The 22,813-nt window shown below is 50.3% G+C and overlaps 3 protein-coding genes across 6 annotated transcripts in view; 1 reads left to right on the top strand and 2 right to left on the bottom strand.

The window, feature by feature from the left end:
* Positions 1-2,134: 2,134 nt before the first annotated feature.
* rhoh (ras homolog family member H) lies at positions 2,135-6,451 on the bottom strand. 2 transcript variants are annotated; one of them, XM_047044712.1, is made up of 4 exons: positions 5,916-6,451; positions 5,450-5,549; positions 3,819-3,901; positions 2,135-3,469 (listed from the first exon to the last, which is right to left on the bottom strand). In XM_047044712.1, exons 3-4 carry the CDS (start codon positions 3,838-3,840, stop codon positions 2,823-2,825), a joined length of 669 nt encoding a protein of 222 aa, XP_046900668.1. In that variant the 5' UTR covers positions 3,841-3,901; positions 5,450-5,549; positions 5,916-6,451; the 3' UTR covers positions 2,135-2,822. The 2 variants fall into 2 exon arrangements, with proteins under 2 accessions (XP_046900668.1, XP_046900667.1); XM_047044711.1 differs by lacking the exon at positions 5,450-5,549.
* Positions 6,452-6,536: 85 nt separating this feature from the next.
* Positions 6,537-21,448, bottom strand: n4bp2 (NEDD4 binding protein 2). The gene is made up of 17 exons (XM_047045330.1): positions 21,039-21,448; positions 19,187-20,255; positions 18,945-19,069; positions 18,305-18,393; positions 18,133-18,209; positions 17,755-17,886; positions 16,332-17,613; positions 14,462-16,016; positions 14,040-14,125; positions 13,497-13,542; positions 13,047-13,264; positions 12,598-12,713; positions 11,640-11,751; positions 11,099-11,314; positions 8,944-9,112; positions 8,365-8,488; positions 6,537-8,094 (listed from the first exon to the last, which is right to left on the bottom strand). The coding sequence occupies exons 1-17, from the start codon at positions 21,280-21,282 to the stop codon at positions 8,046-8,048; spliced, it is 5,709 nt and encodes a 1,902-aa protein (XP_046901286.1). The 5' UTR covers positions 21,283-21,448; the 3' UTR covers positions 6,537-8,045.
* A 455-nt stretch (positions 21,449-21,903) lies between these two features.
* The window catches only part of pds5a (PDS5 cohesin associated factor A), a 38,013-nt gene continuing 37,103 nt past the window's right edge, over positions 21,904-22,813 (top strand). For 2 of the 3 annotated variants that reach the window (XM_047045935.1, XM_047045936.1), the window contains exon 1: positions 21,904-22,011. The gene's annotated coding sequence lies outside the window, so the exon portion shown is untranslated. Of the gene's footprint in view, positions 22,012-22,160; positions 22,228-22,813 lie in introns of those variants that run through there. The other variant, XM_047045937.1, reaches the window with a different exon arrangement.

Raw genomic sequence — 22,813 nt, 5'->3', positions numbered from 1 at the left:
ATAAAGAGAGAGACACAGAGAGATAGACAGAGAAACAGACAGAGAGAGAAAGACAGACACAGACAGACAGACAGAGAAAGAGAGAGAAAGAAATAGAAAAAGAGAGAGACAGAGAGAGAAAGAGAGACAGACAGAGAGACATATGGTTGTTCAGGTGATTGAGCTGCTAGTTTCTCCTCCAGTGCAGGGAGGTCTCAGAAGGTCTCCTGGTTTAGAGCTGCTGCCACATCTCTTATCTGAACCCTCACCACAGAACACTGCCCCCACCACCCCTCTCGTGTGTGTGTATATATGTGTGAGTGCTGTATGTGAGCTTGCTGTGTGTGTGTGTGTGTGCTGTGTGTGTGCTGTGTGAGCTTACTGTGTGTGTGTGTGTGTGCTGTGTGAGCTTACTGTGTGTGTGTGTGTGTGCTGTATGTGAGCTTGCTGTGTGTGTGTGTGCTGTGTGTGTGTGTGCTGTGTGAGCTTACTGTGTGCTGTGTGAGCTTACTGTGTGTGTGTGTGTGTGTGTGCTGTATGTGAGCTTGCTGTGTGTGTGCTGTGTGTGAGCTTACTGTGTGTGTGTGTGTGCTGTATGTGAGCTTGCTGTGTGTGTGCTGTGTGTGAGCTTGCTGTGTGTGTGTGTGTGCTGTGTGAGCTTACTGTGTGTGTGTGTGCTGTGTGAGCTTACTGTGTGTATGTGTGCTGTATGTGAGCTTGCTGTGTGTGTGTGTGCTGTATGTGAGCTTGCTGTGTGTGTGCTGTATGTGAGCTTGCTGTGTGTGTGTGTGCTGTATGTGAGCTTGCTGTGTGTGAGCTTGCTGTGTGTGTGTGCTGTGTGTGTGTGTGCTGTGTGAGCTTACTGTGTGTGTGTGTGTGCTGTGTGAGCTTACTGTGTGTGTGTGTGTGCTGTGTGAGCTTACTGTGTGTGTGTGTGTGCTGTATGTGAGCTTGCTGTGTGTGTGTGTGCTGTATGTGAGCTTGCTGTGTGTGTGTGTGCTGTATGTGAGCTTGCTGTGTGTGTGCTGTATGTGAGCTTGCTGTGTGTGTGCTGTGTGTGAGCTTGCTGTGTGTGTGTGTGTGCTGTGTGAGCTTACTGTGTGTGTGTGTGCTGTGTGAGCTTACTGTGTGTATGTGTGCTGTATGTGAGCTTGCTGTGTGTGTGTGTGCTGTATGTGAGCTTGCTGTGTGTGTGTGTGCTGTATGTGAGCTTGCTGTGTGTGAGCTTGCTGTGTGTGTGTGCTGTGTGTGTGTGTGCTGTGTGAGCTTACTGTGTGTGTGTGTGTGCTGTATGTGAGCTTGCTGTGTGTGTGTGTGCTGTATGTGAGCTTGCTGTGTGTGTGCTGTATGTGAGCTTGCTGTGTGTGTGTGTGTGTGTGTGTGCTGTGTGTGTGTGCTGTATGTGAGTTTGCTGTGTGTGTGTGTGCTGTATGTGAGCTTGCTGTGTGTGTGCTGTGTGTGAGCTTGCTGTGTGTGTGCTGTGTGTGAGCTTGCTGTGTGTGTGTGTGTGCTGTGTGTGTGTGTGTGAGCTTGCTGTGTGTGTGTGTGTGCTGTGTGTGTGTGTGCTGTATGTGAGCTTGCTGTGTGTGTGTGTGTGCTGTGTGTGTGTGTGTGCGAGCTTGCTGTGTGTGTGTGTGCTGTGTGTGCTTTAGACTAAGCATCTTTAGCCCATGGTTGTCTACACCAAGAGAGGGTTGGGGTTAGGGTCAGCTAACCCTGATCTGTATGGGTTAGGGTTAGGATTAGAGAGCAACAATCTGACCTGTATGTCTTGTTTTTCATAGTTTGTCTGCATTGTTGCCCTAGATGTGGATGGTATGTTTATAATATGTTTAGATGTAGAGAGTAGGGGAAGTAAAGTGTTAACAGCTCTATTCCGTTTGTACAATAATCCAAACATATATTACTTTAAAAATATGTTTTTGCCTAATATTTAATTAATACTTGACTATGGTGATATCATTGTGTTTAATTATTACTTGATTACGGTGATATCATTGTATTTAATTATTACTTGACTTTAGTGATATCATTGGCATATTTTATGTCTTTAACTACTGACACTGCTTTAGTGATATAACCTGATACCTCTGCTTGTTGGAGAACTTGTTGCACCATAAATAAAGATAATTAATCAGATTAATTCTAAAAAGGCATTCATTTGATTACATATTTGATTACATATTTAATTACATATTTTTTCATTAATAAGGAATCAACATTTTTGCTCTGTGTTTTGTTCTTTGTTACACAAGCATTCACGAAAATGATAGAATCTCCAATTGTTTTATCCAACCATAGTGGTGCATCCATCTATTTGTTATATAAAACACATTCAAACAATACCACAACCAATATAATATAAATTACCTAATGTATTTATTTAGCTTTTAACTTTAGGATATAGAATAATAAACAATTGTGAGTCTGTGAATGTATCAAAATAATTTAAAAAATCATATTCAATATTCCTGTGAAACAATACATACAAAACAAGGTTGAATCATCATCTCTTCAATAATCCCCAATATTGTATTTAAAGAATCTATAACCTTTACGATGGTTGAAACAAAGTTTGATTGAAATGAATGTTATCTAAATTTGTGTTGATTCTTTCAACTCATCAGACAGTGACACTGAAGCCACAACAAAAAGGCACAATTTTTCAGTGAAGTAAAGTCTGATGTATTTCACACAACCAAGATTGAATTGGTGTTTTGCTCAACTCGTGTCTAATCCATCTCACACTCTTCATACCAAACACACAGCTGTGTTCCCTGGTCCCCTCGACAACTGGTCGCTGGTGACCATCCAGGTGAGGGGTCGAGGTGACAGGTTGAAGGTCAGAACACCTTGCAGGTGTTGAAATTGAATGCTCGTCGCCGAGTGCGTCTCCTGGCGTGGTTCACAGCCGTCCGCACCGCGTACTCAAACACCTGCTGCACGCCTCGGTTGCTGAGCGACGAGCACTCCAGGTAGCCCTTGGCACGGAGGTCCTGCGCCAGACGCCGGCCCTCGGAGGCGGGGACACAGCTGGCGCGGTGCGGGCCCATCTCCCGCTGGTCGGTCTGCGTGGCCACCAGCAGCAGCGGGACCCCTGGCAGCTGCCCCCGGACCTCCGGGACCCAGCGGTTCCTCACGCTAGCCAGCGAGGCAGGGTTGGCCACAGAGTAACAGACCAGCACCACGTCTGCCTGCTGGTAGGACATGGGCCGGACATTCCTGAAGGTGTCATTCCCCGCAGTGTCCCACAGCCCCAAGCTGATTTGTACGCCGTCCATGAACACCTCCACACCAGTGTTCTCGAACACCGTGGGCTTGTAGGAGTCAGGGAAGGTCTCGGAGGTGAAGCGGACCAGCAGGCAGGTCTTGCCCACGGCACTGTCGCCCACCAGGACACACTTCACTGAGGTCCCTGGCTCAGCACTGCCATTCATGGTTACCGAGTGGTGTGGGAGTTGTACTTTTCGTAGAGGGAGGGGCTGTAGTTCTGTGGTTGTAAGAGGTCAACAGGTTTTGGGGGTTAGGATTGTTGCTGGTGAGGTTTTATGATGCATTGTGATGGTCATAGTTTTTTGGTAGATATCTGAGTTGTAGTCCTGCTCCTCGGTTGACATATGTCACAGGTCATATGTCACAGGTCATATGTCACAGGTCATATGTCACAGGTCATATGTCACAGGTCATATGTCACAGGTCATATGTTACAGGTCTGGGGTCCATCTTGATGATCTCTCTGCTATGAGCTCAGTCCTTGAGGTTGCGTCCTCGCGGTCTGGCGACAAACTCAACCTCAACAACGAGAAGCTGATGACTCGACGCCTCAGATATCCACGAACCTTCTAGAACATCGGTTTCCATTGGTCTCCATGGTGTCAAGGACAGACTTGCTCAGGGCTCAACGACCTCACAGGTGGTCACCCTGAGGGAGGGTAAATAAGTTAAAGAAAAAAGATTTCCACTTGAGTATGACCTTGATCTAAATGATGTGAATGATTCTAACTGACCCAGCAGTGTAGAATTGTCTTTGACTGACTGTCATGGTGACATGGTGTAGCTGCCACCAGTGAAAAGCTCCTTGAAAACCGTTACGACCAAAAACTGTAACTCAGAGCCTCTCCACAGCCTTTGACAAACACAGATGATTATGAAACCCAAACCAACCCTAACCCTCCCCAACCTTAACCTAACCCAACCCTAACACAGATGATTATGAAACCCAACCCTAACCCTCCCCAACCTTAACCTAACCATAACCCTTCCCAAACCTTCACAACCTTAACCCTTCCCAACCATAATCTTTTCTTGCTTAAGAGGTTTGTAATCACACAAGTCTGTACAGTTTCTCTCATTGTCTAATGTCTATAGGCAGATGTGTTATAGAAATGAGGCTCCTGCTTGAAGCCTAGGATGCTAGTACAGTTTTGTTCTGTTCAGGCCCCAACCTTCTAACCCCTAACCCTAACATCAGCCTTCTAACCCTCACCCTCACCCCAACCTTCTAACCCTCACCCTCACCCCAGCCTTCTAATCCTCACCCCAGCCTTCTAACCCTCCTCACCCCTGCCTTCTAACCCTTCTAACCCTCACCTCAGCCTTCTGTCCCTCCTCACCCCAGCCTTCTAACCCTCACCCTCACCCCAGCCTTCTCACCCTAGCCTTCTAACCCTCACCCTCACCCCAGCCTTCTATCCCTCACCCTCACCCCAGCCTTCTAACCTTCCTCACCCCAGCCTTCTAACCCTCACCCTCACCCCAGCCTTCGAACCCTCACCCCAGCCTTCTAACCTCACCCCAGCCTTCTAACCTTCCTCACCCTCACCCTCACCCCAGCCTTTTATCCCTCACCCTCACCCCAGCCTTCTAACCTTCCTCACCCCAGCCTTCTCACCCTCACCCCAGCCTTCGAACCCTCACCCCAGCCTTCTAACCCTCACCCCAGCCTTCTAACCTTCCTCACCCTCACCCTCACCCCAGCCTTCTAACCCTCACCCCAGCCTTCTAACCCTCACCCTCACCCCAGCCTTCTAACCCTCCTCACCCCAGCCTTCTAACCCTAACCCTAACCCCAGCCTTCTAACCCTTACCCCAGCCTTCTAACCCTCCTCACCCCAGCCTTCTAACCCTCACTCCAGCCTTCTAACCCTAACCCTAACCCTAACCCCAGCCTTCTAATCCTCACTTAACCCCAGCCTTCTAACCCTCACCCCAACCTTCTAACCCTAACCCCAGCCTTCTCTGAGCAGGAACACTGGAAAACTCAGCACTCATGATCTTTGATCTTCTGCTGAACTCTCTATGTGCACCATTTATACGCTGCTTTGGAGACAAGCTTTAACTGTTAGCATGAGCCAGAGGTCAATATGGTAGAAGACGTGAGACACAGTCTCAGTGCATGATAATGCACTCACTCACACAGAAAAAATACACACACTCACACACTCGAACATAAAAACACACACTCACTCACAGGATGATGAGGAACAATGGGCATGTCACAGTCCTCAGCGTTTCCTCAGGGCCAAATCATTTAGGAGTTTGTTCAAATGTGGGGTTTTTTCTTCAAAAAACTATCATTTTTCAGTAGAATGAGAATGTTAGTGATGAGAGGAATTTAATAGCATTGCATATAAAAGCTACTTTTCTCCTCGCCACTGCAGCCATTTTGTAAGTCTAACCCAGTTTGTGTTAACATTTATAGTTTAAAACGTGTTAGGTCTACAATTAGGTCTTGTTGTAATTATATTTTAACTGTACTTTGGTAGAGATTATTTAAAAAGATTTAATAAGTGTGAAAATCAACCTCTCCCACTTGATTAAACTGCTAAACATTCCACACTTCTCAGTGAAGTCTTTGGGATGAGATTAACAGTTTAACAAAAAACATTTTTTGTCAGCCTACAAAATAAGTGAAAAAGTTGAATGAAACAACTCACCATGTTCCAGCCGAGACAACCGGACGATCTCAACGGCCGGAAGCCGCTTCAGCTGAAAAGCCTCCGTTTTTCTGAGTAGCTAAACAACCGTTGATATGGAATTAAAACAAGTTGGGAATCAAACACAAAGCGGTTTCTTTATTCTGTCTGTTGGTCGGAAGAGGCTAAATAAATGTGTTTTAGAAGCTCTTCACGTGAGCTTGTGAAAAGTGGAAGTTAGATGGCTCCTCACTCTCCCCCTCTCACTCTCATGAGTTCAGTACAAGCATGCGTTCAGTGAAGTGAGGAGGCGTAATGGAGCAGAGAAGTGAGGAGGCGTGGTCTGAAGTGAGGAGGCGTGGTCTGAAATGAGGAGGCGTGGTCTGAAGTGAGGAGGCGTAATGGAGCAGAGAAGTAAGGAGGCGTGGTCTGAAATGAGGAGGCGTGGTCTGAAGTGAGGAGGCGTGGTCTGAAGTAAGGAGGCGTAATGGAGCAGACAAGTGAGGAGGCGTAATGGAGCAGAGAAGTGAGGAGGCGTGTTCTGAAGTGAGGAGGCGTGTTCTGAAGTGAGGAGGCGTGGTCTGAAGTGAGGAGGCGTGGTCTGAAGTGAGGAGGCGTGGTCTGAAGTGAGGAGACGTGGTCTGAGCTGCTGTTCCGAGCATACAAAACTCTTTATTCAATTTCAATTAAATCTTTAAAAATCAACAATCCTGAATACAAAAATAGACATTTATTCTACAAGTTTGTAGAATGTAGTTTGTTTGGCATGTGCTAAGAAAGACAACAACTTTGTTCAACCAGGCTTGAAATCTTACAAAAAATATAGGTTTTTGAAGCAGCACAGAGTAAAGGCAAATCCCATACTTCCATTTTATAAAATAAACACACAACAATGTACGTAAATATAATAAAAGGTTTTGGCTATGGCTAGATACAGCACTAATGGCACTTGTAGAAAATTAAAACTTGTACCCCCAAAAAGTATTAAACGCCTCATAGACAAAGCCCTTGACAGCTTTCTAAGTGTCTACATTCAGAACGCAGCACGTGTATCTGCCACCTGTCTGTCTGCAGCTACCACCTGTCTGCTGCTACCTGTCTGTCTGCAGCTACCACCTGTCTGTCTGCCACCTGCCTGTCTGCATCTACCACCTGTCTGCTGCTACCTGTCTGTCTGCAGCTACCACCTCCCTGCTGCTACCTAGCAGGTGTACCTGAGTAAAACCCTGAATTCAAGAACAGAACATAAGAAGTGAAACCTCTTGCATTGTGATTAGTGTGTGCAGCTGTACCAAGGTGGTGCATTTTTTACACGTCAGGCTGTTAAAATATCCATAATCACTCTGGAGGCTTCAGCCTCGTGGTCCTCAGGATCCCTGTGGACCCTAACCCTAAGGACCCTAACCCTGTATTCCCTGCAGGACTAACCCTGTATTCCCTGCAGGACAACTCTAAAAAAACACCAAGGGAATCCCAGCTCTAAATTCTTGTCTTAATCAAACATGATCTACAACCTATAAAACGCCTCCACTTAAAATAATTACCAACCTGCCTTTCAGAACAGATGAAGATTCTGACTGATTGACAAGCACAGATTCAGACATAGATTATAATTAATAATAATAAAACTAATAGTAGGAATAGTAAATCGTCAGTGACCATAGTCTGTACTGAGTCTGTGCAGCCAGTCATCCCTGAGCTATGTCAATTAACATCTTAAAACTAAAATTTATCTGTTAAAATTATGTTTAAAAGTATAGCAAGATATAATTTAAGTATATTCATAAAATATTTTTGTAATACATTATACTATACAGGAATAACATTAAGAGATTATCTTGCTTTGCACCCAGAATAATGTTAAAAAATAGTGTCATATCGTGTTAATTCTTTGTCAGCTATCAAAATAACTGAAAGAGGGAGAGCGAGATAGAAGGGGAGAGAGGGGAAAGAGAAAGAAAGAGAAAAGGAGAGACAGAGGATGAAGAGGAGGTTGGTTCTGAGGGTATGATAGAGTAGACCAGTGTGGAGGTGTTGAAAAACGTGCAGTGCTTTAGACACTGTGTGTGTGAGAGAGAATGTGAGTGTTTGACTGTGTGTGAGAGAGAATGTGAGTGTTTGACTGTGTGTGAGTGTGTCTGTGTGATGCTCTCAGGTCTTCAGCGACACCAACACGAGGCCAGGTTTAGACTCTGTGTACCTGGCAGAGAGAGGGGGGGGGGGTTAGGAGGGAAAGCTGTGTGTGTACCTGTAACCATGGTTGCTGAGGTAGTGTGTGTGTGTACCTGTAACCATGGTTGCTGAGGTAGTGCAGGTGTGTGTACCTATAACCATGGTTGCTAAGGTAGTGTGTGTGTGTACCTGTAACTATGGTTGCTGAGGTAGTGTGTGTGTGTACCTGAAACCATGGTTGCTAAGGTAGTGTGTGTGTGTACCTGAAAACATGGTTGCTAAGGTAGTGTGTGTGTACCTGTAACCATAGTTGCTGAGGTAGTCTAAGACAGCGGGCCGGATGCGAGCCACGCCCCCCTGGCTGTGGTTTCCTCTTCCTGTGATGACAGACAGCCGAGGACCACACACACCCTGCTGCCACTCTGGAGAGAGAGAGAGAGGGTTAACACACACCCTGCTGCCACTCTGGAGAGAGAGAGAGAGAGAGAGAGAGAGAGAGAGAGAGAGAGAGAGAGAGAGTTAACACACACCCTGCTGCCACTCTGGAGAGAGAGAGAGAGAGAGAGAGAGAGAGAGAGAGAGAGAGAGAGAGAGAGAGAGAGAGAGAGAGAGAGAGAGAGAGAGTTAACACACACCCTGCTGCCACTCTGGAGAGAGGGAGAGAGAGAGAGAGAGAGAGAGAGGGTTAACACACACCCTGCTGCCACTCTGGAGAGAGGGAGAGAGAGAGAGAGAGAGAGAGAGAGGGTTAACACACACCCTGCTGCCACTCTGGAGAGAGGGAGAGAGTGTGTGTAGTGTGTGTGGTGTGTGTAGTGTGTGTGGTGTGTGTGGTGTGTGTAGTGTGTGTAGTGTGTGTAGTGTGTGTAGTGTGTACCTGAGGTCTTCAGCTGCAGGACATACTCCAGGGTGTCCAGGGCCTCAGGGACATGCAGCCCATGCAGGTCCAGGGTGTTCTGTGGCAGCAGGGGGGTGTTGACCTGCTGGAAGATCCTGGAGGCAGCACGCTGGTGGGCCTCCCGCATCCTCTGGCCATGGAGACGCCCCTGACACACGCACACACCACACACACACACACCATAATCACACGCACACACCATACACGCCATACACACACACCATACACACACACCATACACACACACCATACACACACAGACAAACCATACACACATACCAAAGAGAAATGGGTAGTCAAGTTAAATAAGAACTTGTTGCTGACCAGAGTTGGACTCATTAATCCACTTCTGCCTCGCCTGATTACTGGCTGCCTCACTACTGGCTGCCTCACTTCTGGCTGCCTCACTTCTGGCTGCCTCACTACTGGCTGGGTCTGTGAGTGTCAGGGTGGAGGGTCTGTGAGTGTGAGGGGGGAGGGTCTGTGAGGGGGAGGGGTGAGGGTCTGTGAGGGGGAGGGGGGAGGGTCTGTGAGGGGGAGGGGGGAGGGTCTGTGAGGGGGAGGGGGGAGGGTCTGTGAGTGTGAGGGGGGAGGGTCTGTGAGGGGGAGGGTCTGTGAGTGTGAGGGGGGAGGGTCTGTGAGTGTCAGGGGGGAGGGTCTGTGAGGGGGAGGGGGGAGGGTCTGTGAGTGTGAGGGGGGAGGGTCGGTGAGTGTGAGGGGGGAGGGTCTGTGAGGGGGAGGGTCTGTGAGGGGGAGGGTCTGTGAGTGTGAGAGGGGAGGGTCTGTGAGGGGGAGGGGGGAGGGTCTGTGAGGGGGAGGGGGGGGGGGGGTCTGTGAGGGGGAGGGGGGAGGGTCTGTGAGTGTCAGGGGGGAGGGTCTGTGAGTGTGAGGGGGGAGGGTCTGTGAGGGGGAGGGGGGAGGGTCTGTGAGTGTGAGGGGGGAGGGTCTGTGAGTGTGAGGGGGGAGGGTCTGTGAGGGGGAGGGGGGAGGGTCTGTGAGTGTGAGGGGGGAGGGTCTGTGAGTGTGAGGGGGGAGGGTCTGTGAGGGGGAGGGGGGAGGGTCTGTGAGGGGGAGGGGGGAGGGTCTGTGAGTGTGAGAGGGGAGGGTCTGTGAGTGTGAGAGGGGAGGGTCTGTGAGTGTGAGGGGGGAGGGTCTGTGAGTGTGAGGGGGGAAGGTCTGTGAGTGTGAGAGGGGGGAGGGTCTGTGAGGGGGAGGGGGGAGGGTCTGTGAGGGGGAGGGTCTATGAGTGTGAGGGGGGAGGGTCTGTGAGTGTGAGAGGGGGGAGGGTCTGTGAGGGGGAGGGTCTGTGAGGGGGGAGGGTCTGTGAGTGTGAGGGGGGAGGGTCTGTGAGTGTGAGGGGGGAGGGTCTGTGAGGGGGAGGGGGGAGGGTCTGTGAGTGTGAGGGGGGAAGGTCTGTGGGAGAGTATTCAACTGCATGAGTTAGGGGAACATAATCTACACTCGGGTGTAGATTATGTAGGTGTGGGTGTAGGTGTGTTCCACTCGGGTGTAGATTATGTAGGTTAGGGTGTAGGTGTTTCACTCGGGTGTAGATTATGTAGGTGTGGGTTTAGGTGTGGGTGTAGGTGTGGGTGTAGGTGTGTTTCACTCGGGTGTAGATTATGTAGGTGTGGGTGTAGGTGTGGGTGTAGGTGTGGGTGTAGGTGTGGGTGTAGGTGTTTCACTCGGGTGTCTCGCAAAGGGAGTGATTGATGGATAATAGTAACCCATCTAAAATCAGCATTAAAGTTAAGATAAGTTTTAATTAAAGATGAACTTTTAATGAAGTTCAATTGGTTATATAAAGTTGGATACAACTGTGCAATTAGTGAACATTTTGTAGAGAAATGAAAACATGTCGCGTCACAACAGTTATTTGCACAAATGCTCCTGTAAGGAGTTGGAAAGACGGGAGCTCGGCAGACTTGTCCTTGTTGGCACACAGCTTTGAGTGTCGTTTATTCAAGTAGGCCTTCAAGGACCAAACCTTTTGAACAGAAAACGTAGCTAACTCCCCACAACGTGACGTACACCTCACTGCGCCCTTATAAGTGCAGTGGCCCACACCTCACTGCGCCATTAAAGGTGCAGTGTCCACTTGAACCTGTCCAGGGTTCAACCCTAACCCCCCTACCTGCTGGGCGTAGAAGGAGGCCACCTCCCCCCTCCCCTGCCTGTAGGCCTCAGCTGCCTTAGAGAAGCTCTGCTGCTGCCGGCTCTGGTGCAGACGAGCCTCGGCCCTGAAGTCCTCGTACTCTGGGTCCTTCACATCCTGGTACTGCCGCTCGGCATGCTGGGACATCTGCCGCTCGGCATGCTGGGAAGAGGGGCTGTCTGGAAGTTTGCGCATCTGATGTGGCAAGGGAGGAAGTGTGTGGTGTGAGGGGTAAAAGCAGCAGTAAGAAAGATAGAGATAATCATTATTTAATAAATTAAAAACAATTGATAAATAATAAAGGTAGTGTAACAGTGATGAGGCCGTGCATGGTGTTTAAATGCGTGTGAGAGTGTTTGTGTAGTGTGTCCGAGAAAGGTATGTGTATAGAGATAGGTGTGTAAGAGAGGTCTGTGTGTATGGCACAGAAAGGCAAGCGAGAATTGCTCCAGGGTTGCCAGGCCTTTACAGATAGTGCTGCAGATTACACGCCATGTACGTGTATGGTGTGAGTGTGTACCTTTTCCCTCTCCCTGCTGGGGGTCCTGGATGGGGGAGGAGCCACGACCGTCCTCACCGGACCCTCGTCCAGCATGAAGCGCAGGAACCGTTCTGTCTGCTCCAGGCTGTAGCTGTGTATACACACATATACACACATATACACACACACATATTAGTGCTGTCAGTTTAACGCGTTATTAACAGCGTTAACACAAACCCATTTTAACAGCGTACATTTCTTTATCGCGTGATTAACATTATTTTTGGCCAAGCAAACTTTGTAGTTTTTTCACATGCTGTTGCAACAACTACTGACGTTAGAAAAACTACAAAACCACACCGGATGTAGCTAGACTGGAAACAAAACAACAGACACGCCCCACGCACTTGTTTGGGCTTGCGAGCTGGCTAAAGAGTAGTACATTTCGAGTGGAAGCCAAAATGGATGCCAAAAAAATCCTGAATGGAACATTTACTTTTAGAAAGTTGCCAAATGGTTCCATTGACAAGACCAAAGTGGTCTGTGTGTTTTGACTTTGTAAACTGAGCTATCATCGCAGCACGTCCAGTCTGAAATACCACTTGATGGCCAAGCACACAGATGATGCGAATTCTCCGCCCCCTCGTCAAAGCCAGGTGATTGCAATGTTGTTTTCAATAAAATAAAATAAACATTTGCACAAAGCAATCGATCCACTTTTCCATGTTGATAAGAGCATCAAAACGAGAAAAAATGATGGGACAAAAAGGAATCAATGGACATTTAGAATAGATAAAAATTTGCGATTAGAGTTAGCTATGGCATTAATGTGATTAATCGCAATTAAATATTTTTATAGTTTGACAGCACTAATATATATATATATATATATATATACACACACACACAACACACTTTAACCTTGTTGCCACTGCATGTGTGTCCTTTTGTGTGTATACTGTTTGTGTGTATGTGGACGTGCATGTGTGTCCCTCACTTGTGATCCCTGAAGATGTCCTTGAGGAAGAGCGTGTCCAGCGAGGGGAAGAGTTGGAACAGCTGCTTCTCTTTGAGCAGAGAAGCTCCATCATGCCTGGGTGCCTCAGTCCTGCCCTAGGGGGCACACACACACACACACACTGAAGAGCACACATACACTGAAGAGCACACACACACACACACACACACACACACACACACACACTGAAGAGCACACACACACACACACACTGAAGAGCATACACACACACACACACACACACACTGAAGAGCACTCACATACACACTGAAGAGCACTCACACACACACTGAAGAGCACACACACAGACACACTGAAAAGCACACACACACACACACACACACACTGGGGAGCACACACGTGCAACTGAGGGCTGGGGGGGTATATGGGTAATAGTGTGACTGTGTATAGTGTGTGTATGTGTGTACCAGTCTTTGCTGCAGGGCCAGCTCCTCGGTCATGATGTCTCTCAGGGACACATGTGGGCGGGACACACTCCAGTGGTCCATCAGCACCGCCTCATCCGGGGCCTCTGATTGGCCACCCAGGGATGAGAAGCAGTCTGTACCAATCAGAAAGTGGGCTAGCTGCGCCCCCTCCTTCGGTCTGGTTTTGCTCGTCTGTGATTCGCCCCAATGGACCGAACCTGGGACAACCCACACAAACACACACATAGGAGAGTTAAAAATGGGAGAATCGTGGGAACTTTGGAACTTGCTGGTTATTTGTTTATTTAGAAAGAAATAAAACCACACAATTGTTTGAGAGTGTGTATGTGGTGTGTGTCGTAGCATGTATGGTGTGTGTATATTTGTGGTGTGTGTATGTGTGTGGTGTGTGTCGTAGCATGTGTGGTGTGTTTGTGTGTGTTCACTCACTCTCCTGCAGCAGATGGTAGGAGAGTGCTGCTTGTCTCTTCTTCTCCTGTAGACACAAGTTTAGGATCACACACACACAATCGAAGATGTGGGTTTAAACTTTATCCTTCAATGTAAATGTTTATAGAGTAACATGGTGTGACCACTTACTACCTGTCCTCTGCCTCACCCTACCTCTGCCTCTCCTGACCTCGGCCTCACCTGACCTCGGCCTCACCCTACCTCTGCCTCTCCTGACCTCTGCCTCTCCTGACCTCTGCCTCTCCTGTCCTCTGCCTCACCCTACCTCTACCTCACCCTACCTCTGCCTCACCCTACCTCTGCCTCTCCTGTCCTCTGCCTCACCCTACCTCTGCCTCACCCTACCTCGGCCTCACCCTACCTCGGCCTCACCCTACCTCGGCCTCTCCTGACCTCTGCCTCTCCTGACCTCTGCCTCTCCCTCTCCTGACCTCTGTCTCTCCTGACCTCTGTCTCTCCTGACCTCTGTCTCTCCTGACCTCTGCCTCACCCGACCTCTGCCTCTCCTGACCTCTGCCTCACCTGGAGGGTGTCCTTCCAGGTCTGGTGGAGCAGCCGAGCCATGACGAGGTCCATCTGGACGGAGTAGTCATCTGCTGAGCACGCTCCTGACCCGTGGGGTAGAGGAGGAAGGAAGAGAGGATAGAAAGAGGAGGGGGAGAAGAGGAGGAAAGGAGGGGAGAGAGAGGAGATGGGAGAGAGAAGACAGAACGGAGAGGATGAAAAGAGGGAAGAGAGAGTGGAGGAGGATGGAAGAGAAGTCAGTTTAAGCATGGAGCTGTTTATATCCTTCCTGTCTTGTTTGTCATGTTTAGGGATTAGGCTTGTCATGTTAAAGAACAACAGTGAGTTGATAAAAACAATTCAGAGATCAAATGGAACAGAATCATCTTTAGACAAGTTTGTTTTATTAGTTTCCTATTCTTGGTGCTCCCGGGTGTTACCTGGGTCCATCCCTACGGGCCCAAACAGCTCAGTGAGCTGCAGAGCCAGCTCTGTGGGCAGCTTCAGTTCCACACTCTGGATGTTCACCAGTCTGCTCCTCCTTTCTTCTCTCTCCCTCCTCTTCTCGTCCGCTCGTCTGTCCATCTCCTCAAGCTGAGCCAGGAGTGAAAGCGTCGCCTCGTCTCCTGATGACTCTCCCTGCTCCTCCCCCCTCCCTGGCCCCTCTACCCAACCTCCCCCTCCACCTTCTGACTGCCTGCTGGAAACCTCTGATGTCATTTCCTGTTCTAGGGACTTTCTTCTTCCCTGGGTTGGTTCAGAGTTTCTAAACCCACTCCTACCTCCCTCTCCCTCCAACCCATCACTCCCAACCTTCTCTCTCCCCCCTCCCCTGTGCCCCCCCACCCCCATCCCTCCCCCACTATCAGGGATGGAGTCCTGCCCACTGGTGACCGCCTGCTCTTCTCCCTCTGAACCTCTTGGTGTCTCCACCTCCATCTGAACGCCCCATCTGGCCTCCAGCCCTGACCCACCACGCAGCAGTGACGCCATCGATCCCTCCATCACCTCCTCCTCTACCTCCCTGTACAGCCTCTCTCCAGAGTCCAGCAGCAGGTTGCTGGTCCAGTCCAGGTTCTGCTGGCAGGTGTCGTACAGGTGCTCCAGCTCCTCCAGGCTGACCCGTCCGAAGTGCTGTCTGAGTATCTCCAGGCTCTGCTCCCGGCTGGCGGTCCCTAGCTCCGCCTCCTCCACCTGGGAGCCCTTCTCGTGCACCGCACGGTACGGCACCCCCTGGGAGCCGGAGGGCTGAACTGCAGCATCTGAGAGCCCAGGCAAGAAATGGGACGGGTTGCTGCGGACAACGGTGATGCCGGGAAGAAGTACACCAGTGTAGGAGCCGTGGTCGTCTTGGTGATTGTTGTTGTCTTGGTGATCAAGGCGCCAGAGGAGGGCAAAGTCTTGAGGGTCGGTTTGCGTGTGGCATCCAATGGCAGAGGACACAAGAGGAGGGGTGAGGGAGCGAGGGTGGAGATCGGGTGGAGGGTCAGGTTCACAGTTGAAGCTAGGGTCAGGGTGGTGATGCTGAGGTGCTGCTGGAGGGCTGCTCTCCAGGGGGTTGGGGTTTGGGGGAGAGGGGCAGTTCTGTGTGAAGGTGAGGGCTAGCTTGCAGGCTTTCCCTGACCTGCGACCTTGCCGCTGCCTGCGCTCCTGGCTGCCTCCACTGACATGGCCGCCGTCTCCTCCCACACTGCCCTCACCTAGGGCAGGGCTGACCTTACCAACAGGGCTGCTGTCTCCTCCCCCACTGCCCTCACCCAGAGCACGTGTGACCTTGCCAACATAGCTACCGCCATCAACTGCATTGGGGTTTTGTTTGTCAGCATCAGACTCTACACCGCCTTCATCAACATGGCTGCCCTCACTAACATGGCTGCCCTCACCAGCATGGCTGCCCCCACCAGCATGGCTGCCCTCACCAACATGGCTGCCCTCACCAACATGGCTGCCCTCACCAACATGGCTGCCCTCACCAGCATGGCTGCCCTCACCAACATGGCTGCCCTCACCAACATGGCTGCCCTCACCAACATGGCTGCCCTCACTAACATGGCTGCCCTCACCAACATGGCTGCCCTCACCATCATGGCTGCCCTCACCATCATGGCTGCCCTCACCCTCATGGCTGCCCTCACCCTCATGGCTGCCCTCACCAACATGGCTGCCCTCACCATCATGGCTGCCCTCACCAGCATGGCTGCCCTCACCAGCATGGCTGCCCTCACCAACATGGCTGCCCTCACCAACATGGCTGCCCTCACCAACATGGCTGCCCTCACCAACATGGCTGCCCTCACCATCATGGCTGCCCTCACCATCATGGCTGCCCTCACCATCATGGCTGCCCTCACCATCATGGCTGCCCTCACCAACATGGCTGCCCTCACCATCATGGCTGCCCTCACCAACATGGCTGACCTCACCAACATGGATAACCTCACCATCATGATAATCTTGTACTTCCACAATTTCTGAAGCAGTATTATCACAAGAGAGAGATTCCTCTTGTGTTTGACCCTTAGACCCTGTCTCAGTAGCGCCTGGTGCGAGGACTAACCCCTCTCCTTCCTCACTTTCAGAATCAACCACTGAGCTGTGTGGCAGTGTGCACTGCTGGGAGGAGCCAGATGCCTTCCAGGCAGAAACACAGTCTGGTAGCTCAGGCCGGTCATCCCCCCCCATTCCAGGGACTTGGTCTCTCCCATCCCCTCCCTTGCCAGGTACTTGGTCTTCCCCTTTGCGCGACGTAAGATTGTGAGAGTCCTCCGCCATCTCCTCCCCCTCCTCTAATTGGTCAAAGGAGTTGGACATGAGGTTGGAGTCGTTGAGGGAGGAGGTTGTGGGCATGGGGGAGGAGTCACCTGTCTGGATCAGGTCTAGAAGTTTCCGGAACTCTGTCACATCAGGACCAGCCCGCCCTTCCAGCCTGTTGTCACGGTGACCTCCCTCCTCTTCGTCGTGTCCTTGCCCCCTCTGACCACGCCTCCTTCCCCTTTGCCCCAGTCCCCCCACTGGCCAGTCCCCCACAAAGTCCAACAGCTCCGGCCTCACCCTCTCTCCCCCCTCCCTCCCTTTCTCTCCCCCCTCCACCTGTCCATTTTCCAATTGGCTGGTGTCCTTCACCAGATCAGCAGGCTCTGGCCTATAGGAAGCGGCCTTCCTGTTACAATGACGCCTACCTCTCCTCTCCCTCTGACCAATTGATTCGGAGAATGCCATGGGTCTCTCGTTGCCATGGTGATCCAAGTTCAGCACCAGTTCCACATCACAGTCCTGGGCCACTTCCTGTTCTGCTTCCTGGTCCACTTCTTGTTCAGCTTCCTGGTCCAACAGGGCGTCTAGTTCTGCATCCAGATCCCCCAGGTTCTCCTCTGCCAGGAGTTGGGGATCTTCCTTTCTGTCTGACTTCCTGTTCCTGGGGAGGAGGGTTTCCCTGGAGCCCTGGTCGCTGTCTCCCGGCAACCTGGACTTCCTGCCGACAGGCGACACATCAGGAAGAGCGGAGAAGAAGGGGCGGGCCCTTTGGCTGGAGCTCTCAGCCAATCGCGGTTCACCTACTAGGTCAGGTTGAGCCATTTCAGAAGAAACGGGCCTATCACAGCAAGGCAGGAGGGAGACAGGAAGGGAAACACAACCATTACCATTGTCCTACCTACCTACAATAAGCTGCAACAACTTTATACCTCAACTGTTTCTAACTGTCTGAGTGAGATGGTCTCAGCTGCAGGCTTACAGGGTGGGGGTGATGTTCTGCTGGGGGGGCCTGGGGGCCTGGGGGCCCATGATGGACTGGATGGAGACCATTCGCTCATAGCCTTCCAGCATCCTCCTGATCCTGTCCACTGGGACACCGTGCTTGGTCCGTCTACACACACACACACACCAGACATGACACACCAACCATGACACACACACACAATCCAACACACACACCATGAGGACACATACGCAAGCCATAAAAGAGAAATATTATGAAATTCATTGACTTCATTCATTTATAAACGTGGTTCAAACTTCATTGGTTCATAAGTATTGACGTGCAGGTAACATATATATAGATGATAAGAATGATAATAAGAATGATACAGTCTGTTGTGTTCCTGCTGCTCACCTCTCCAGCTCTCTGGCCTTGTGCTTCCACCAGGTGTCCGGCTCACGGAACAACACCTTATACCTGTGCTTCACAGCCTGTCAGACACACAAACACACATCATATGACTTGTAACAGCAGTCTGAATACAGTCAGCTTCTCACCTGAGCTAGGTCTCATCAGAACATCTCACCTGAGCTACGTAAGGTTTCATCTCCCACCCCTGCATGTTGGTGTTGTCAATTATGATCGGGGACATGCCACTTTCAAACGCTTCCTTGGCTGACGAAGACACATAAAAGAGAAAAGAAAAATGTGTTTGTTAACTGTTAAGATATAGGGACAGAATGAGACCGACAAGCAAAATAGGAGAGCTAAAGGCTGAACGGAAAGAGAAAGACAGGGTTACGGATAGAGAGGGGGACAGAAGAAAAAGAGGGATTGAGAAAATTAGAGTTATGGATAGAGAGACAGAGGGGGTTGCAGAGAGAGAAGGTTAGGGATAGAGAGAGAGAGGGTTAGGTTAGGGATAGACAGAGAGGGAGAGGGTTAGGGATAGAGAGAGAGGGAGAGGGTTAGGGATAGACAGAGAGAGAGAGGGTTAGGGATAGAGAGAGGGTTAGGGATAGAGAGAGAGAGGGTTAGGGATAGAGAGAGAGAGGGTTAGGGAGAGAGAGAGAGAGGGTTAGGGATAGAGAGAGAGAGGGTTAGGGATAGAGAGAGAGAGAGGGTTAGGGATAGAGAGAGAGAGGGTTAGGGATAGAGAGAGGGTTAGGGAGAGAGAGAGGGTTAGGGAGAGAGAGAGGGTTAGGGATAGAGAGAGATGTGTTTACCTCTCTTCTGGTTCCACTCATGGGCGTCGCCCAAAGCAGAGGGATCGAACTTATAGTCTCCATGACGACTGAAGTAATCATCTGTGCTCAAGACAACTCCAGCTGGGTTCTGCTCCAGCATGGCCCTGTACACCCGCACACACACTTTAGAAGACACACTTGCAATCTCTGAAAAGTCAGCTATTTCTCTGTTTTTTCATGGTGCCTAACAGCCCCCCCCCCCCCCCCCCCGCCCCCTTTACCTGGCTAGCGTTGACTTGCCCGACCCTGGCGCGCCCCGCATCAGAACCAGCACCTGGCCTTCCAACCGGGCCGTACCATGTGGGAGGGGTGGCTCCGGGGCTGCGGCTAGGGCCCAGGACTTAGGAATGGTGGCAGTTGGTTTGAGAGGCGCTTGACTGACAGTCCCATGAGCCAACCAGTGCGAGGCAGACAGGGTGTGAGTGTTCCAGGTGGAGGGGTTTGCAGTCACCGGGATGATGAAGGTGGAGCCCTGGTTACCATAGGGACGAGGGCAGAACTCTGGGGCCTCTGCATTCCAGAACATTGAAGGCTCCTCACCAACAGTTCCTCTGCTAGCACTGCCCTTAGCCCTGGCGCCCCCCACCATCCCCCCAGAATTTATGGCCCTGTTCTGAGAAGGGGAGATGGACCGGTCCTTTTTCCTGTAGGCCTGGAAAGCTGAGGGCCGGCCGGCCGCTCCCAGGTCCAAAGAACTGTTGTGTTTGTCTCCAGCTGGTTCAGAGGATGTCAGGTGGCTAAAGTCCAGCAATGAGCTGTGCTCCTGGTAACCAGTCTCCCCGGAGAAGCTCAACTGGGTGACCGGGGAGTAGCTCCTGGAGGCCTGCCCCACACCGATCTCTCTCTCGGGCTGGCCGGCGCCTCTGGTCCCTGTCTCCACGCTGATCTGAAGGAGCTCAGGCAGGACCAGCTGGGGGTCTCTGGGGGCAGGCTGAGGGGCAGAGGGGGCTCTGGGGGCAGGCTGAGAGGCAGAGGGGTCTCTGGGGGCAGGCTGAGAGGCAGAGGGGGCTCTGGGGGGAGGCTGAGAGGCAGAGGGGGATCTGGGGGGGGGAGGGCTGGTCAGAGTCTCTAACTCGTGGTCGATGAGAAGGTCAAAGTCCTCCGTCAGGTGGAAGTCATCTTCTGTCCCGGTAAGGCAAGAGACCTGAGGAGGGGGGGCCAAGGGGGGGTGAGGGGTCAGGGGGGCCAGGAGGGCAGCAGCCCTCTCAAACCCAGAGATTAGGGGAGGGGAGGGGGCCACACCCTCGGCTGCTTCTGAGAGCTCCAGGAGAGAATCCATTGCATTCTCAACTAGAGGGAGGGAAGAGAGAAGAAGGGAGGGAGGAGAGAAGAAGAGGGGAGGGAGGAAAGAAGAGGGGAGGGAAGGACGAAAGAAGAGGGGATGGAGGGAGGGAAGAAGAGGGGAGGGAAGGAGGGAAGTGAGAAGAAGAGGGAGGAGAGAAGGGAGGAGAAAAGAGGGGAGGGAGGAGAGAGGTAAATAATGAGTGCTGCGTGAGTTAACACACAAGGGTATCAGGGGTATAAACTACCAGTGTATTGGGGTGATGGTATCACTCACTCTATCACATAATACACTCCTGAATCTACTCCCTGGATAGTCATGGCAGTACATTTACATTTAGTCATTTAGCAGACGCTCTTATTCAGAGCGACTTACAGTAAGTACAGGGACATTCTCCCCGAGGCAAGTAGGGTGAAGTGCCTTTCCCAAGGACACAACATCATTTGGCACGACGGGAAATCGATCCAGCAACCTTCTGATTACTAGCCCGACTCCCTCACCGCTCAGCCATCTGACTCCCACTCCCACTGACTCAGTACTCTGAATGCATCCTGTAATTTTTAGTGGCTTAATGAAGGATGACTGAGATGCAGCAGCTAGTTACATAATCATATTCTCAGTTGATTTCTGAAGTCATGATGCGGACGAGCACGCAACCACCGACCTTAATTAATAAACCTTCTGCCCCGTGCGCGTGGTACCACACCAGTTCAACTAACGAGACCCACAATACTACACCGAATATCTCAAAAGTTACGAGAGCGGCTTGTGCCTGATTTAGACTGGATTACCTTTAAAATCACATTCTGCTAGGACGATGTGAATAACTTCAGGGTCCAAATGAGAAAAAATGTCTTGCATGTTTTTCACGATGTCCTTGTCGTGATACAGCGAGTTCGCTAACTGAAGGTTCCCCCTACCCATGGCCCTGTCGTCATTACTACCGTGCGTTCGGTAGCTCGTGTTGCTGCAACTTTCGTTTGACAGTCCAGGCACTTGTGCTGGGATGTGCCCGTTTTTCTTTTTCCGTGGCATTCCCGTAGTCAAACAAGATTTGCCCCAACTCTAATGAACCCAGTGTGGCTTGATGATCCGAGGCTAGTCGTAAACTAGATAGCTAGCGAGCGTTGTGGTTGGTGTTTATCTCAATGCTAAAAACAACCGAGCGAACTAGCAGGAAGCCACACTAGTAGTCAGGTGACAGCACTCCTAGCGAATAATTTGGGAACAGAAACTCCTACACCTACCTTTGCTAAAACGTCAAATATGAACCTTCAAAGTACCGAAAAACCCATATCCATGCATTATTAACAACAGGGAAAGGAGTTACCTCGTGCACACATTTCCTTTTAAATACATGGTATAATAATATACAATAGCCTAACTAAAATATAAGAAATAGAACATTAAATGAATGATAACTACTTTGCATATTTGAGCTGTCAGTCGTAGTTTTGTTTGGTTACAAGCTCAAATGCCGCCCAGCTTTATATTTTACCCTGAACCTGGGTGGGTAGTTAGGGTCTGGTTAGGTTAGTCAGTCGAGCAAGATCAGCTCAGAACGCGCGGACATTTCAAGAGGCTCGAGACTCCCGCCTCTCGGTGTCGTGTTGCAGTACCTCCTGCAAACCGACGGCGGCGCTCTGCACCAGACCTTCACTGAAGACGCTGAAACTGCAGACCGAGGGTAGACACGGAGCTTTGTGCCGAAAGTAAACCCTGACTTGTGTCAGGCTAATGAATTAAAACGGCCCAGTTTGCGAGGTAAATATTGAAAAGCTAATATTTTATGTAGTTGCGAGTTACAGCGTTGTTTCGGGCGTAGTTGAATGTGTAGTGAGCTTTGTTGTGCATTCATTGAGATGTTCCAAATCAATCGTGGGGCAAGTTCGCTGAGGGAGAGCTTGAGCATTCTGCCTGTGAACTACCAGCCCCAGTAGTAGGAAACGATGTGTTGCTGAAGTTGAAAGAAAGAGACAAGTACATCAACAGTATATTACTACCTTGTAAACTTTTAGTATTTGTTATATACGGCAGCAATTATCTATCGGAAGGGGTATTTTTAAAGACATATTTCTGGATACTTAATTTCGGCTTCTTTGTGGCTCAAGAAATGTCTGATGTGATGGTGATCTGTAAATAGTTTGCGGCCTAAATCAGCAAGGCCAGCGATGCTAACCAGCTAGCATGGCATTTCACTGGGTTGGCTAACGTGATGGCTTGGCTGCTAGCATCGTTACTCCCATCCCGCAAATTGTAGCAATGCATGTAACTTATGAAGAGAATAGAATAGTGTAGTGTGTTGAATCTGTAATTATAGATACCATTGGTGTAAATAAATGCACTGTGTATGTTGTGGTGTAAATGCAACCTAACTGGTGCCTTCTAAAATCTTTAGGAAGAGAATATGCGAATGTGGAGCGGATATGTTGGTGTCAGGTTAGCATACGAGCTAGCACAATGTGGATTTTATTGACCTTTTACAATGAATTCCTATTTGGTGCTATATTTGACGTTGTTGACCGCTGCGTGTCTATTCCCTTCGAAGTTTATCTGCCAGAAAGAA

This window comes from Hypomesus transpacificus, chromosome 22 (genome assembly GCF_021917145.1).
Source record: "Hypomesus transpacificus isolate Combined female chromosome 22, fHypTra1, whole genome shotgun sequence".
In the NCBI taxonomy this organism is placed as follows: Eukaryota; Metazoa; Chordata; class Actinopteri; order Osmeriformes; family Osmeridae; genus Hypomesus; species Hypomesus transpacificus.
This window is presented reverse-complemented; position numbering and strand designations above follow the sequence as displayed.